The 18014-nt window shown below is 35.7% G+C and overlaps 1 protein-coding gene across 2 annotated transcripts in view; it reads left to right on the top strand.

The window, feature by feature from the left end:
• Mdga2 (MAM domain containing glycosylphosphatidylinositol anchor 2) overlaps positions 1 to 18014 on the top strand; it is a 725366-nt gene that overhangs the window by 454244 nt on the left and 253108 nt on the right. For both annotated transcript variants that reach the window (XM_041658245.1, XM_041658246.1), the window contains exon 4: positions 10612 to 10808. In XM_041658245.1, the coding sequence (XP_041514179.1) occupies positions 10612 to 10808 (197 nt within the window). The remainder of the gene's footprint in view (positions 1 to 10611; positions 10809 to 18014) is intronic.

Genomic DNA, 18014 nt, shown 5'->3' on the forward strand with positions numbered 1-18014 from the left:
CAGGAATGAATTCCCTCCTCTTCAGCTTCTTTTAATTCCAATTAAATTCCAATTACCCCCAAGTCTCCAGGTCAGACACTTTGCGACTGGAGGAGTGATTTTTCCTGACATTCAACATGATCCACATTGAACTAACTCAACTTTTGTTCATAAATGGCCAAACACACTTCTCATTTCACACACATAATTCACCGAAAGCTGAAAACCAGATCATCTGCAAGTAACCCTTGACTTACTCCCTCTCCGGAGCACCACATCCAGTCATACAAATAGCTCATTCATTCATGCCTTCTTTCCATGCCTCTTGACAAAATCTTGTCTCAATTGTCTTATACAAGTTTGCATCAACTACCACAGAATCATCTTCCCATTCTGATTAATCTTCTTGTCATTACATTTGCCATATTAACTTTTCTCATGCAGAAAGAAGCTAGTATGTTATTTCTGAAAAAAGCACATATTCTCTAAAGACAATGTAATTGATTCCCTATTCTATGCGTGGAGATAGTAATGCTTCAGCATATTTTCATCTCGCAAATGTTCTATAATATTATATAGCCTCCTCTAGCATAGCTATGTATACTTTACATAAAATTCACTCTGAAATCTTACAAGTTTATACATGCTATTTCCTTCTCATATTTTATTCTCCTAATTTGCTTCACATATCATTTTGAAAAAAAAATCTTTTACTATTGTTTTATTCAAGACACTTTTATTTTCCCTTATTTTATTCTCTACAGAAATTTTAACAATTTTAATTTTAGTGTTTTCTCATCTAACTCATTTTCTTGACTTATACATTGCAGGGTGCTTGTAAATTAGGTAGCTTTTATAATAGTGAGTATATTTGCAGATATGTAAAAGTTGGCAACAAAATAAAAGATATAAAAATGTAGATAAATGCAGTTATTATAGTCACCCTAATACATGGAAGTTATGAAGTATTAATCCTTATAAAACTTATTTTTGAGATAATAAAAGACAAATTTTCTGTGAAGATGACATGAGTTACCCTTCTTGAAGTTTCTTCTGAAATAACTCCTGTCAAAGCATACACTTGACAAATCTTAGATCCATCACTGTTAGTTTGGGATTCCTACTCTGTCTTGAACACTTGCATGTCCCATAGCATGCATGTGCCATAGGAACTCAAAAAAGGTATGGAAGATAAAATTGGACAAGTAGCTCATTCTTTAAACAACACAAACTGAAATATGTGGGAAGTTCTGAGTGCTTTCCAAAATCCCCTTCCCTTTTGTCTAATGCTGGTTAGAGTCTTGTCCATACTATAAATCCTCCTGACGGATGAGTTCTTAATGTGAAGGAAGATAGCACACATCAGGCATCAGATTCTTATTTCTTGGAATGAATTTAATCTGCAAGGGCCTGACATCTTTAATCAAGCAAAATGTTTCAGGAAAATTACTTCAGTTATAAATGGTAAACTGCCAAGTTTAAGAGTAAAAATAAATTCCCTTAAGTAATTATTATGATATATATGGGTAGCCTTGCAGAAAACTGACACTGGTCATATCACTAAGAGATTTGTCTTCCTTAAGATTGATTTATTGGGTCTTTATTGGGTATTTAGGTAGCTTGTATTGGTTTGTGGAAATAAAAATCTGACTGAAGTAAGGGTCCTACACACATATGGAAATACTTAATAGCAAATCTTAGAAGTTATATAATTTAGATATATTTAAGGCACAGTTTTGCATATCCAATAATGCATTTGCTAACTCACATCATTTTATAAACTTGAAACACTTATCCACAATTAAATGACTTAACTGTTTGTTTGTTTGTTTGTTTGTTTAAATCACATGCTTTTTACTTTCATAAATATCTTTCCTGTGTAAGTGATTATAGTTTCTATAAGTTCAAGTTTTTATAAATAGCCTATAAAATTAATATGAATACATTTTAAAGAAAACTAGCTCCTTGAAATGTTAGAAAGAATATAATTTATTTGACCTCTCAATCAGTTGTGTTCACCTAAAAGATCTATTTATTGCGAGACTGAGCTTTCTTATAACTGAGCATCTAGTGACTTAGAGTACCCCTTGTTGAAAAATTGTGCAGTGGCTTTGCCAGGTCCTCAACTCAGGACCTCCGTCCCGACTACCTGGATCTTTTGTAGTAATACATCATAATTTAATACTTCCCACTGTCTAATCATTGCTTAAGAATCATCTGTTAACATGCAACCAACATTGATTCATGGGGAACTTTGGTTTTGTTTGTTTATATCTTTCATTGTTGTTGTTTTTTGTGTTTTAGGGGTAGTTGTTGTGGCATTTTCTCCCAGCTTTTGAACCAATCAACTCCAGGACATTTTCATGTTAGGCAAGCAATCCTACATTAAGTACTCTCACATTAACTATACTTGGGACAATTCTTAATATGTTTTCTCAATGCATGCTATTATCAAAATATCAGAATTCCCAAGTATTCCTACTTTGTGGTCTAAAGAATTTGCATTTAAAATGTATTTAATGATGCATTGCCCGTCAGTCACCTAAGCAATTGCCTGACACTCTGAGGAAACCTAAAGGCCCAATGGAGACAATGTGGATCCTTGAATGAATGCTACAGTGAGCTGCATGGAAAAACTTCACCTGTGGAGAGTAGGGACATCAGTGGAAAGTAAAACACCATAAGCGCAATCTCTCAGGAGGAATTCAGGGGAAAGAAATAATTCTAAGAATAATGGAATCAGTTTCTTCTGCACTCCATTCATGCCATGCTCAAAAACTTCATGAAAGGATGACTTCATGATTAATCACTACTTGAGAGTAGGGAGAGTAAGTGACAAAATATGAAGAGATTTCTATTTGGAAGCATAGTAGAGGGTCAGACGAGAGAGAGAACTCTGTTGAAAGTAGAATGTCAAGCTGGCAATTTTTGAAGTCAAAAGTTCCGAAACCCTAGATTTCCTTAAGCAGTCTAGGCTTTAGGGAAGTAGCCTGTTTCTTTCAGGAACTCCAAAGTCCTTCTTCTTTAAAATAATACAGAAAATTCTTGACTTTAAGGAAATAGATACTGATCAGAATATATTGTCTGCTTTCAATCATGACAAGAAGATAACTGCATACAGTCGCTCTATGGCATCACTTTCCCAGATAAGGAAATAGTTACCTGCAATCTTAGCACTCAGAAGCAGATAGAGTACTGCTGTACAGCACAAGTCACTCTGGTCTACACAAAAAGATGCACGTCAGCTGAGGCTCTATAAAGTATCAGGACCCTGTCTCAAACAAGGAAAGAAACAAATGTACAAACCAACAATAAAATTAATTTTCATTTAAACTGCTATGTTTTTAAAATGAGAGGGAAAAAGAAAACTGTTATTCAAGAAGAATGGAGCAGGAGTTATTTCAGTGTGTATGAAATGAGATTCTAAGACTAGGAATTAAATGTGATGGAGAACAAAATTGAATGAGCTTGTGGACAGAGGCGATCAAGTGAGATTGAAAACTAAAAGCTTATTGACATGTGAGCTCTCTGGCATGACGAGCTCTTACCGCCTTCGGAGGCAGTGGGGAAGATAAGGTTCCTACTGAGCGAGGTGAAACTGCCACCATTGCAAAGCAGAGAATTAAAAAAATATATAAAAACAGATTTATGGGCTTGCCAAGGTGAATGGCAGATAAGGCCCAGAAATAATAATACCTGACCCTATTCTGTATAAATGTATAGAGGATGCTCCACTGACTAAAGCAGTAAGAATACACTCATAAGTGAGTCATAGACATCATTGAGCATCTCATTGCTCACAGTTCTTTCTAGACAATGTTGATGGAAGGAGATACTAATATATAATTGGATTTTGCATGATTAGTGTGCATGACAATTTCTCAAGGTCATAGGTTTCAAATGATAGTGCGTAAATGGCACAGCTCGATGAGTATATTCGTCTACGTTAATAGCTAATTGGAATGCATTCAGCACTCTAGTCTCACAAAAAAAAAGTGGAGATTCTTAGGATATATTATCCCTGGGGAAAAAGTAAGCAGATAACCACTCAGTATTATACAGTATATATGGTTAAATATATTAAATATGTATAATTAAAAGAATGAATATGGACAATTAGAAAAAAAAAACTGTGCTTCCTGAGGTAATTTCACAATGTGCTTATATTGACCAAATGGGCAACTGAATTACTCTGCGGCATCACCCCAACTATTTTCATGATGAGCCAGTCACCCAATTCTTTCTAGGAAGAACATGCATCCATTTACTTGGAAAATAATATGCTGAGGAGAGGAAACCTTGGCACATTTTAGATATGCCACTTGCAGGATCAGTGTTGGTATGGACATACAAAATTTTTCAGTGTGCGTGTTGTCATAGTATTATCTTGTCACAGTATATCCCACATCACCTGGAAATGCTGGCTTTGTAGAAGGATAGAATGGCCTTTTGAAATGTCAATGTAACTTTAAAGATAGAATCCAGTGAGGAGAAGGTGCTTTTTCTAGACGGTAGTGAAATTCCCAATCACTGATCAGAATTACATGATATTTTCTTAAGGATTCATGGGTCTAAGATACAATGGGGGACCTCACTTACTACCATCACATCCAGTGACCCACTGAAATCGATACTTCTCTTCCCACAATGCTAGGCTTTGCCAATTTTGAGGCCCAGTTCCCAGAAGAGGAAAAACTTTTATTAAATGACACAGGAAGAACCCCATTAATCTCTAAGCTATGGCCATCAGTTACTTTAGCCTCCTGTATCAAGAAACAACACATAAGAAGAGGCACTGTCCTGAACAGACAGAATATACATTTCACAGAAGTAAGACATGGCAAGAAAGCAATTCAGAATGTGAGGAATGCTCACTTATCCCAGGGAGAATTTTTTTGGCTTCTCTTTTCCATATTTGGTGGTAAATAAAGCAACTCATCAAGCATGACTGAGAAAGGTATGGTGACCAAGATCTCTACTTCCTCTGCATAAAAGCTCTAGTGACCACACTAGGAAAGGTGCCCATGTAATACAATATATGAGGCCAAGGTGTGAGAATTCTTGAGAAATAATATTACAAGGAAATGATGGATGTGATCCCCCCGTAGATTCTTGCAGAAATTTCTTCCAGGAAATGAGACTACCCAGAATCCTAGGCTTTTTTCGGCTAGAGCCATCATATCTCACATGTAGGTCTGAGTAATTATTTTAATTAAAAGCCAGATTTCCTGCTCAGGATTGCAGCTCTTATTCTTCTTACTGCTGAAAGTATTGCAGCTAATGATCATCAACAAATTCCCTTTCTTGGAATCATTGCAATCCAAACAGTGCTTGTGCTTTCAAAAATCCTATATCCTGGTGGCAAAAAAGAATTAATTGAACCCCAATGTTGGTTTAGAAGGTGTTACCCAGTACACTTACTATATTAGCATATCTCCTCGTTTCTTATTTCTGACACCTACCTATGAAAAATACTTTTATTCAGTATTTAGTAGTATGTAAATTATAAATTAAAGAGAATATATACCCAAATATATAATAAGATATATCAAAGTGATATATTGTATTACTTAAACAATATGTACACACAGCATACATTCAGAATGCACATATATACTTACTTATGCATAAGTATTTATAACCTACTTCTAATTGATTTGCTTACATACATCTTTCTCAGGATTGCTGATTTTCAATTTAAAGAGAAAAAAATTCATGGGTTTTTCCAATAGAAACTCTGCCAATAGACTATTTAGAAAGCTGTTATCCTAAGATTAAATTCTTAGAAGGCTAGTAACCTATGACCCAAATTGCATGCAGACCAGGATAATAGATGTATAAATGGGTGTTCAGATTTAGGTCATTACTATCCGAGCCTGATCACATTACCCCCAAACAAGAAAAGGCCTAAGAATACATCTGAAAGGGGTTACTAGAGAAGATAACCCTATTATTTAGGTTTGGATATCAATGTCCCCTTAGGCTCCTGTGTTTGAACACTTGTTCCCAGCTGATGGCACTGCTCAGGGAAGTTGTGGTAGCTTTAAGAGGTTGAGACTTTCTGGAGGAACTATATCACTAGGGGCAGGCTTTTCCAGTTTTATATATTAGAGCCTCATCTCACTTCTTAGCCTCTCTCTGCTTACCATGAGTGAATGAAATGTCATCAGTTTGCTTTCTTTGAGTCACGAAAACTGCACATTCCTGCTCCATGTTGAACAGTGTCCGGTCTGGAACTGTAAACTCTCTTAAGTGACTTTTGTTAGTGTGTTTCATCACAACAATAAAAAGGAAAACAATAAAGCTATTAACTCTTCAGAGTCTGAGGAGCTGCCATGGTTATGTCATCAGCCGGTGGTTACCGCCCAATTCTGAGGGAAAGGTTTTTAACAAGCAAAAAAAGAAAATGTGCACAGTCACATAAAACCTACTTCTTTATTCAAGTGGCGAAACTGAATTCAGTTCACTAGTCTGCTGCTGGATTAGGTTTATGTGAAGAGCTAATCATCATGTGAATATTTCATAGGATTGGGAATCCCCAGAATCCCACCTGGTTAACATCAGACAGCACAGTGTCTGCATGGACAGCAGAGTGAGTTTGATCTGACAGTTCTTAATCTTTCACAGAAAGCAGCAGTTGTTCTGTAAATCTACAGTACTAAAATTAGAAGTCTGTGAGGTAGCTGTGAAAAGATGCTAATGTTGAAAGAAATCTAAGAGAAAATCTTAGAACGTTGCAAAACAAGAAATCAAAGTAGGAATGTCATGTAATTCACATTTTTTTAAAAGATTAAATTGAGGAATTTTGCATTCTGCCTTCTTTTCCCCCCCCTCCATCACTAGCCATAACTTCACTAGTAGTATTGTGTTTTTTATTATTTTATACATCAAACGAATCTTTTTTTAGGAGCTGTGACTTTCTTAACATGACATGTCCCATATGCTCACATCCCCCTTTACTATGCATATGTATACACTGTAGTTTTTCTCCAGGCTTTCACTTGTCATCTGGAGTCCTTGATAGCCAGAACAAATGGTCAAATGCTTCATTTGTACTCATTCATAATGAGTTGAGAGCATATAGGGTTATGAGATATCGGCTGGAAAAACCATGGAATCAATAGCAGTTATTAAGGAAAGACCCTAATACTAACTGATATCTATTGATAGTAAAGGCTAAATTGTGTTGACTGTTTACTTTGTGCCCATGTTTTTTAAATTAATTCTTCTCTCGTATATTGCATCCCAACTGCAGTTTCCCCTCTCTCCACTCTTCCCAGTTGCTTCCCCTACTTCCCCTCTCCACGGATCTACTCCTCCTCCAATTCCTTTCAGAAAAGATCAAGCCTATCATGAATTTCAACCAAATATGGGATAAGAAATTACAATAAGAAAAGGCATAAACCTTCATATCAAGACTGTACAAGACAACCCAGTAGAAGGAAAAGGGTCTCAAGAGCACGCAAAAGTGTCAGAGACACCCCCACTCTCACTGTTAGGAGTCCCACAAGAACACCAAGCTAAACAATCGTAACATGGGTCCGAGCACAGACCCATGCCAGCTCCAGGACTGCTGCTTCATTCTATGAACCCCTATTAGCCCTGCTTAGTTGATTCTGTGGGTCATGTTCTTACGGTGTCCTTGACCCCTCTGGGTCCTACAATCCTTCCTCTGCCTCTTCCTTGGGGGGTTCCCAAGATCCAACCCTCCCAGAAGTTCTGAGCCACCATTATCTCAATACATCCTGCAGGGAGGACAAATTATAGATCAGTGGTTCTGAGGCTGAGTTGTTGTCTTAATCCCTCCATTGGATCTTGCTTGGTTATAGAAGATGGCTAGTTCAGGCTTACTAGAAGTCATCACTAATCTCCACTCATAAGATTCAGGATGTTTCCACTGCACTAGGTTTCCACATCACTGCCCAATACCTGGCAATTCAGGTCATCTCTCCCAGTATTCACTCCCCCAACACTCTCTACCTGGTCCCTGTGATTCCCATCCCACCCCCCCCCCCCAGTTCACTTGCAAAATCTATTCTCTTTTCCCTTCCCAGGGAGATTTGTGCATAAGACCTTGATCCCTCCTTTTTATTTAACTTCTCTAGGTCTGGTGATTATAGTATGATTATTTTTTACTTAAGAGATAATATCCACTTATGAGTGAGTACATACCATACTTGTCTTTCTGGGTCTGGGTTACCTCACTCAGGATGTGTTTTTCTAGTTTTAACGATTTGTATGCCAATTTCATGACACCCCGTTGTGTAAATGTACCACATTTTTCTTATCCATTCTTCTGCTGAGGGACATTTGGGTTGTTTCCAGTTTCTGGCTATTATAAGTAAAGTTGCTATGAACATAGATGAGAAAGTGTCCTTGTGACAGGACACTTTAGGTATAAAGGACAGGGGCATCCTTTAGGTATATGTCCAAGAGTGGTATAGCTGAATCTAGACATAGATAAAGTCCCATCTTCCTGAAGAACTTCCATATTGATTTCCATAATGGCTGTGCAAGTTTGCTTTCCCATCAATAATGGTAGAGTGTTCCCCTTCCTCCATATCTTTGCCAGCATGAGATGCCACTTGTGTTATTTTTTTCTTAGCCTCAAATTATCTACATAATAGAAATAAAAGGAAAAATGCCAAATTTATTTTATGATGTCACAGTAACATTTATTCCCAAAGCAAAGAAAGAAAGAGAATTACAGACCAGTTTCTCTCATGAACATAAATGCAAAAATACTCAATGATTACTCCCAAACCTAATCCAAGAAGACATCCATGATCAAGTAGGCTTTATCCCAGAGATGCAGGAATGGTTCAATGTAAGAAAATCAGTCAATATAATCCACTGTTGTAGGAGGCTGCTTGTTCGTTCCTGGCGGCTCAGCCCTGAAATATTCACACAAAAACTATATTATTTGCAATGTTGTTTGGACAAGAGCTTAAGCGTATTTCTGACTAATTCATATCTTAAATGAACCCATCTCCATCAATCTGTTTATTGCCATGAGGCTGTGGCTTACTGGATAAAGTTCATGTGTCTGAATCCAACTTCTTTCTCCCAGCATTTAGTTTAGTGTTCCCCATCTAGTTCCACCCTGTCCTATCAACAGACCAAGGCAGTTTCTTTGATAACCAATGGTATTCACAGCATACAGAGAGGAGTTTCACATCAATCCACTGTATAAATAAACTGATAGAAAAAAAAAAGGTGATCACCTCAGTAGATGCTGAAAAGTCTTTGACAAAATCCAATCCCCTTCATGATACAAGTGTAGAAAGAGTAGAGTAAGGATAAAAAGAAAATACCTCAACATAATAAAGGCAGTTTATAGCAAGCCTATAGCCAACATCAACCTGAATGGAGAGAAACCCAAAGCAGCAACACAAAAATTAGGAACAAGATAAGGTTGTGTACTCTGTCAAATATATTCAATATAATACTTGACGTTCTAGCTAGAGCAATAAGGCAATTGAAGAAGATCTAGGGGATATATATTGGAAAGGAAAAAAATCAAAGTAACTATTACTATTAGCAGATGATGTGATAATAAACAGAAAGGACTCAAAAAATTCTACCAAAGGACTCCTAGAGCTCATAAACACTTTCAGTGAAGTGACTGGATACAAGATTAACCAAAAAAAAAAAAAAATCAGTAGCCATTCTATATACAAATGCCCATGTTTTATGATCTCTCTCATTTATTCATTCTCAGATCACCTGAATAATATAATATCATTTTACGGTCAAGGAATATCACTAAAGTTAAATAGTCCCTCAAAGTTATACAGCTGAAAGAATGCTAAGTGTGTTGTGATGGTCATTAATAGCAAGGGGTTGCATCATTCCTAAGAGGCTATGCTGACTTGAGTTCAGTTTTAGAGTTTTGATCTCTCTCTCTCTCTCTCTCTCTCTCTCTCTCTCTCAACCTTTTTGAGATTTTAATTTTTTTTTTTTTTTTGATTTTCGAGACAGGGTTTCTCCATAGCTTTTGGTTCCTGTCCTGGAACTAGCTCTTGTAGTCCAGGCTGACCTCGAACTCACAGAGATCCGCCTGCCTTTGCCTCCCGAGTGCTGGGATTAAAGGCGTGCGCCACCACCACCCGGCTTGAGATTTTGATTTAATCACAATGTTTTTCCCTTTGCTTTCTTCTTTTCAAAGCCTCCCATATAACCTTCCCCACTCTCTTTCAAATTCATGGCTTCTTTTCCAATTTATTGTTTTTAATTGAAAATATTCATTCATACAATAACAATAAATGTATGTACATAGGTGTGTGTTCCTAAATATAATTTAACTGAGTACATATAATATTAGTACTGTGTATTTTCAGGGATAGCCATTTAGATTTTGTTCAATTTCATGAAGTCTTATCTAAGTGGCTTCTGGCAAGATAACTGAAAAAAATGTAAGAACTTCTATACTATCTTAACAAATCTGAAGAAACGGTCAAATTTTAAGATTTTAGGTTGAAATTTTCTTTGTTATTGAGTTTGCTAAGCTTAATCACGCACTCCGAGCGCCACCGTCAGTAGAAGCTTGCATCATTGTTCAGGGCATAAGTTTGCAATAGTTTAGAAGTTGTGCATGTTGTAATGTCACTTGCTTTTTTTTATTTCTTTTAGACTTGGATGATCCAGTAGTAACTGTTCATCAAAGCATAGGTGAAGCTAAAGAACAATTTTACTATGAGAGAACGGTGTTTCTCAGATGCGTGGCCAATTCCAACCCGCCTGTTCGCTACAGTTGGAGACGTGGCCAAGAAGTGTTGCTTCAAGGATCTGACAAAGGAGTAGAGATTTATGAGCCCTTCTTTACCCAGGTAAGAGATTAGGAACACTGTTCCTACCCTAACAACAAAATTATAGCTATTTGGGAAGATTATTCTCCTTATCTACTCTTTTACAAAACAATATATGTTTGATTGAAAGACCAGGATACCAGCCGGTGGTGGTGCACGCCTTTAATCCCAGCACTTGGGAGGCAGAGGCAGGCGGAACTCTGTGAGTTCGAGACCAGCCTGGTCTACAAGAGCTAGTTCCAGGACAGGCTCCAAAACCACAGAGAAATCCTGTCTCGAAAAAAAAAAAAAAAAACCAAAACAAAACAAAAGACCAGGATACCAAGATATAAACGATAATTAGTTTTATAAGTGACAGTTAAATTTGAAATGCTGATTCCTGAAGTCATATTTCTTCATCCCTGCCGCGCACAGCGCCCCTATGTCTGCGCTCTGTGCCCTGGCACCCAGTTAACCGAGCTTCGGGCAAGGGGGCTGGAGGTTAAAATACCCAGACACACAGAGACAGAGAGACAATGACACGGGTCATCCTTGAATTCCCCAAGAATGCTCCTTTTATTGTGTTCAGGGGCAGATTATATAGAGATAACCACGCCCCAGCCAAACGAACCAGAAACCACTCTCCTGCCACCAGGAACTCCTGAAGGTCTCGTGCTCAGAGCAGCTGTAGGCACTCAGATCAGGGGTTACAAGAAATTCAGGATCTCGGGTCTCACTGCCCCCAACACATCCCATGTTTACCTCAGTGCTTTGTTTGTACTGCCGACATCACAAAAGCCAATGAGTGCTGAAACTAATATGGCAAAGAGACTCTGTGACTCTGCCTGCAAGAATGAGCTAAGGTCTGATGAATCCTGAAGGGAACAGAATGTGCACACACACACTTTAGAAAACAGCCACTGCCACTGCCAGGTGTCTTTATTTGATCCCTGGACTACCATGTTTGAAACTCTGCTTGAATCCAAAGATTATGGAGGATTGATCCTGTGGCAAATACTAGTTTTATAGGACTTTACAAATGAGGAGTTGCAAACTAATCTATTTCTTCAAAATTATGCTAACTGATGAAAATTAGAGTAGATTGAGACATTTGGGTCTAATTCTAACTTTCAAATGCATGTTCACAGTACAGAAAAAAAAGTGATAAGGAGAACATTTTTATCTGCAAGTTTACTTAACAGTCACTAACAACCTCATTTGTAGCTGTCAATTGCGGAAAGAAAATTGAAAGGACTATGATTTTGGAGCCATCTTGTAATGGAAAGAAATGTAATTGATTAAGCTTACTTATTTTACTATGATAATATTTTGTTAGTTTTAATTTACAAATTTATCAATCTATTTTTCTCAGCATTGGAAGGTAAAAAAATGTATACTCTAATTGTACAGAACTTTGTGGTATGATCAGACCACTAATTATTTGTCTACCTATCAATGTTGCTTTCGAGTTAGAACTAATTATATGTTATAGACTTAAAATATTACCTAAGTCCGTATTTTCTTTGTGTGATGATTGTGTTCTTTCATGTTGCTATTCTTTTTTTGTCATCATATATGTATCATCCTTCTATTAGCTTCTACAGACATTTTTCCATTGACTGCAAAGAATACTTTATGGTTAACAATCTTTAAATATCAACAAGTTTTATATTAAAGTATGTCTTAATTCATGTTCTGATCTTTGAACAACAATCTGTGTATTCTATTTAAAAATATACTTCTCACAATTTTAGATACGAGAAAGTTCAACAATAAGGTGATAGCACCCATCAAGGACATTCTAGTTACAATGTAAAAGAGTGAGGAACACAAAAGAAGTGCAAAGTCACTCTTGTGATTGATATGCATACTCCTAAAGTAGAAAAATAACTTTATATATGAGGACTTAGACATTAATGTAACTGCCCTGCAAAGGTCCCATCTCCCAATACTGTCACAGTAGCAGTTAAATCCAGCTTCCTTTATGTAGAACAAAGACAAACCACTGTAGATTTCTTTAACTCTATTGTCTAGGACTCCTATAATTTATAAATGAGGAAAGGTAACCTTAATTTGCCATGTGCAAAGTATGGCAACATGTTTGCCAAATGTAGAGGTGTTGAGGCAAGGATCCCTCTTCCTAACATGGTTGATGTATAAGGAAGGAGTTAAGGGAAAGAGGATTATAGTGCAAATAAAAGCAAAAAGAAGTTAAAATGGAAGTTAACAAAATGGTATGGGAGCATGCAAATGACAGAGTAGCATCAGAAATAATAACGAAGCAAATGACTCCTTAATGCTATTCTGTGCCTGAGATACACTACACAGTAATTTCTCTATGTGGGGAAGAGTTCATTGTGAAGATGGGAGGACATTCTGGGACAATGCTGGATAAGGAATCAGATGAAAGTTCATATACTTTTAATGTTAGGAAATTAAACTTCTGTGAAAGATATTAGATTTTCAATATTAATACCATTCAATAATATCTTACTTCAATAAAAATAATTTAAGAGATGATGAAATGACTCTATCTTGTGTGCCTATGCATACAGGCTAATAACAACATCAATTTGAACTGAATATTTATTTCACAATCCTCTTGTGAAACAAATTCTTATTTATAGTTTCTTGCACTTATTATATCCAAAATCAAATAAGCGAGCTTTTTTTGAGGCCAGTGTGAAATCTCAGTCACATAATAAGTTTAAGAGGAATAATTCAAATCTCTACTCACTTAACAGTGAAAAGGAAAAAAGCATGTGTTTATATGTATCTGTTTGTTTGTAATATATTTGAGGTATTAATTAATATAAATTGAGAAGTATGCTTTGCCCAGTAGCTCAGGATAGTATATATGTGTAACTATATATGAAACAATATTTTTAGTGGTCTACTCTGTTTTGAAAATAACTTAAAATATCATTTCAGGTTATAGTTATTTTTGGTTTTTACTTTAGAAAGTCAGCATTGGAACAGCCTGTAAGCTAAGCTGAGATTGCTCGTTCATTTCCCAGCCACCCAGACATGAATAATGACACAGAAACTATATTAATTGCAACACTGTTAAACCAATAATTTAGGCATATTTCTAGATAATGCTTACATCTTAAATTAAACCATTTCTATTATTCTCTGTATAGCCACAAAACCAGTAAGGTTCTGGTTGGCAGCTGGCGTTTTTCTTCTTTGGCAGTTACACGGTGTTTCTTTGACTCCACCTACTTTCTATATCTCTGTTTGGATTTCCCACCTGGTTTTATTCCTCTAAGCCTTTGGCCAAAACAGCTTTTTAAATAACCAATGATAATAAAACATATTCATATCTCACATCATCTCTGTTTTTCTGTCTAAATAAAAAAAGTTTTAAATTTAACATATAAAATTGCATATAAAAATATCTGCAACATTTACAGTTATAATATTTATATCTACTTTAAGTTTTATCATAACTGAGGAAAACGAGAATTCTATCTATTCTTCAACTCCATCAAAGACCCCAGAAGAAAATAATATTCCCTAAGTTAGCAGGAACTGCATTGTAAGCAACTTCCAAAACTCTAGAATTGACAGAGATACCTCACTGCCTGAACAGTCACTCAAACTTTTTCTGTAACATTGGGGCATCCATCTTCTATAGTGTCTGGCAGACCGTTCCATGAAGCCAGAAATTTGAAAGACTCTTTTACCTATATTAGCAGTTTGTCAGTCACTTTCTTCTGTATGATGCAAAATATCTGTCAGACTCTTTCATAAAGCATAAACCCTGAAGGATTGTTCCCCTTTAAGCAAGTTTAACAATCATATTTCTATGAGTCCTGCATGTCCAGTTCATACAGCATAACATCAAACAGTCCAGGCAAGAGCTGTTTCTTGCCCAAACAGCTAAAAACTCCATAAGGAGCCTCTTTGATACCTATCACCCTCTAGAAGTAGACTGGTGCTCCCAGAAGCAGATATGTCTCATTGTAATGGAAAGCCTTTGTACTTAAAACATTTTAAATGCCATATTCTTTTAGTCTTCAAAAGGTTTGAAGAATACCTATCCATCTGAAATATATTTCTATACATCTAGAAAACTTAACTAACAGGACTACAAACTTGACTATTATTAATCTGTAATAATTTCTTAATTATACATTACATTTTTAATTGAGCTGCACAATCACAATACCTCTCCCAATAAAGAGCAGAAATATACATATAACAAAACTGATCTTAAGTTTGAACCAATAAGCCCAGATCCATACCAAAGCAAAGTATTCATCTCTATAGCATATCCTTTATTTAGAAATTGAATGTGACCATTAATCACTTATACTCAATGTCCTTGAAATGAAAAATAAACATTTAAAGCAATCATTTTGGAAATTTGGCATTGTTCTCTCCAATCTGTTTCCTGATGATTGTTGGGCTAAGCATTTTGAGGGTTATGAAGGCCTTTTGGGGGGTCTTGTTCCACCAAACCACATTAGTCTGGAAAGGATCCACAGGTTGTCATCTTCTGTGGGGAAAAAAAGCAGTACCTCCCTCACAAAGCAACATATCCTTAGACCCAAATTTTAAGTAAAAACACCTTTAAAATATTTATGTTGTTTTATCTTAGCGGTCCCCAGAATCAAGTCTCTCTGCTTTCAAAAAATTCCAAGAAAACCCAATAATATGCATAACCCAGACTCTTTGTGTATATTCCATCTTTATGTGACTTATTTTTCTTTACTTCTTGACTGCCTATGCTCTTTTATATTACTTTTACTGTCTCTTTAAAGACTTTGTTTTGTTTTGTTAAAAGTATTTGTTTTTTGTAACTGTACTCCTTTTCTTTTCTCTTCCAAGCCTATATACATTTTTAAACACACTATTGACCAGTATAGAGTTTATTTCTGCCTGAATCTGGCTTTATTGCATATCTGTAATCATTTTCTGACAAGGATCACTTTAAAATGGTAATCAGTGTGGTAATGGTAAGCAGTGGCCTTGTTTGCTGGCTCAACCTCTCTCAGCCTTCCAATGTGAGGAAGGTAGCTTTACCACCAGCTCTAGAAACCTGCTCACCACTTTAACTTTGCAAAGGAGCACACAGCACATAAACCTTTTTTATTTGAGTAAAAGTTAAATTTGCCATGCAGTGCACTGAGTGGCCTAGAAATAGCTCTGTGTATGGTGTATTTTTTTCTAACTGTTCAAATTTCTATTTTTTCATGTCCTTAATCTTGCATGTCTTTCTTTCTGTCTACTTATTTTTATAGAGTAAAGTTTTAGTAATTTTTTTCTAATTTATTTTTTTCTTTTTCTTTTTGAGGTGAAGTGATAATTAAGATTGATTTATATTCTTATTAAGACTAATGATGCTGAAAATCCTTTTGTATATCTATTGGATATTTGTGAGTCTTCTTTTTAAGGATACCTGTTTTACTATATAGATCATTTTTAAATGAAATTATTTGTGGCTTTTATTTTTGAGGGTTTGTTGGTCTATTTTGCTATTTATTTTTTTCTACTCCTTTTATAATACAGACATCCACCCCTTGAGATTTATATTTGAAAATGTTTTATTTATTAGAGTTATATTTCTTGAGAAATATATTTTTGGATTGTAAAATCCACATTTTAAGCAACAGACTTTTTTTAAAAAAATTAATGAATATTCAGGACCCTATATGTCATAAGAGATACAGAATACTATTTCCCTTGTGGTCCTTAGGACCTCATGTAAGAAACATAAACCAACATGTTCACTGGAAATCTACAACAAAGCACCATGTAGTGGGTTTTAAACAGATGTCATAGTATACAGAAACAAAAATTGTTCAAAAGAAAGATAATTCACTTTTAATTGGTGATGTCTTACTGGACTTTAAAACAATAAGTTAAAAAAACTGTACTTCAGATAATAAAGAAAAAAATATTATTAGATGAAAGGTTCATTTAATAGCAAAATACTAGATTTCAGAAAGTCTCCCCCCAAAAGTGATGAAACTAATTTTATGGTAATAGAGCTTATTTGAGGAATGAATATAATTTTGTTTAGACGGCCTAAAGCCTTAATTAATGAAGTAAGTTTTATCTGAAATGGACTTTCAATGAAGAAGAGGCGTTCATTATTTTGTAGCATATAAAAAGCATGATGAGAGAGGGAGTGGTGGTAGAATAGAGAATGATTTGGGTAAAGGATCATCTAGAGTAGGCAGAACATTACCTGAATCAGAATAAATCAGTGTATGATTATTTGATGGTTTGTGAGATTTATAAATGGAACATATTATCTTTGGAGGCTGTCAATTAAAAAAAAGAATGAGTCAAAAGCACATTTATCATTTTCTTAGGAATGATAACTGTGAAAAATGGGTGATGGCTTAAATTCTGAGTCTGGGTAACAGAGAACATACTAGTGATGGTCACTGGGACAGTAGCAACAGCCCAAAAGAAAGTGAATCAGAGGATACAGAGTGACCAACCAACTGTGAAAGAGAGTTTGTAGAATTGATATTACCTAGAAAGTCAGCTTCAGACAGTTCCCAAAGAACCTGAGATGAGAATAGAGTTGAGACATTCAGGGAGAGGCATGGAAGTAGTGATGCAAGGAAAAAGACAAGGGAATCTAGGGAGAAAGAAAATCAAATATGGTAGGAAACAGAAAAGTCAACTTCTACTTACTCTTAATTGGTCAAGGATGAAGTGTGTGTGTGTGTGTGTGTGTGTGTGTGTGTGTGAGAGAGAGAGAGAGAGAGAGAGAGAGAGAGAGAACCTTAAAAATAGAAGTCATTGTACAACTCTAAGAAAAAGACATTAGAGAACCAGTACTTATCAAGAGGGAAAAAGAAAATAAAATGCAAAAATACCCCAGTATCAAACATTTCAAGCAAAAGGACAAAAGAACATTATAAACAACAACAAAGCAACCAAACAACAAAAAAACTTGAAAGAGCTAGAATTTAGTAATATTATTGCTGATTTTTCAAGTATGATATCTTTTTCTTTTGAATCAGCGATTTATTGTGTATCTATACATTGGTGCTAATTCATATTAGGATAATGGGGAGGTTTCACTAGAAGTGTACTTGTACAAGATTGCAGATGTAATTTGTATCACAGACAATGAAATGAAAAATTACATAGAAGGAATTAGATTTTTATAATTATAAATATTCACACATTGGGAACTGTAAAAGACTGCCTAAAGTGTGTGGGGAAAGAGAAAGGTATGGTTACATAAAATGATATGGCTTACTGTATATTAACAAAATA

This window comes from Microtus oregoni, unplaced genomic scaffold (genome assembly GCF_018167655.1).
Source record: "Microtus oregoni isolate MIOR12 unplaced genomic scaffold, Mior012 000009F_ref0000495, whole genome shotgun sequence".
NCBI classification, from domain to species: Eukaryota; Metazoa; Chordata; class Mammalia; order Rodentia; family Cricetidae; genus Microtus; species Microtus oregoni.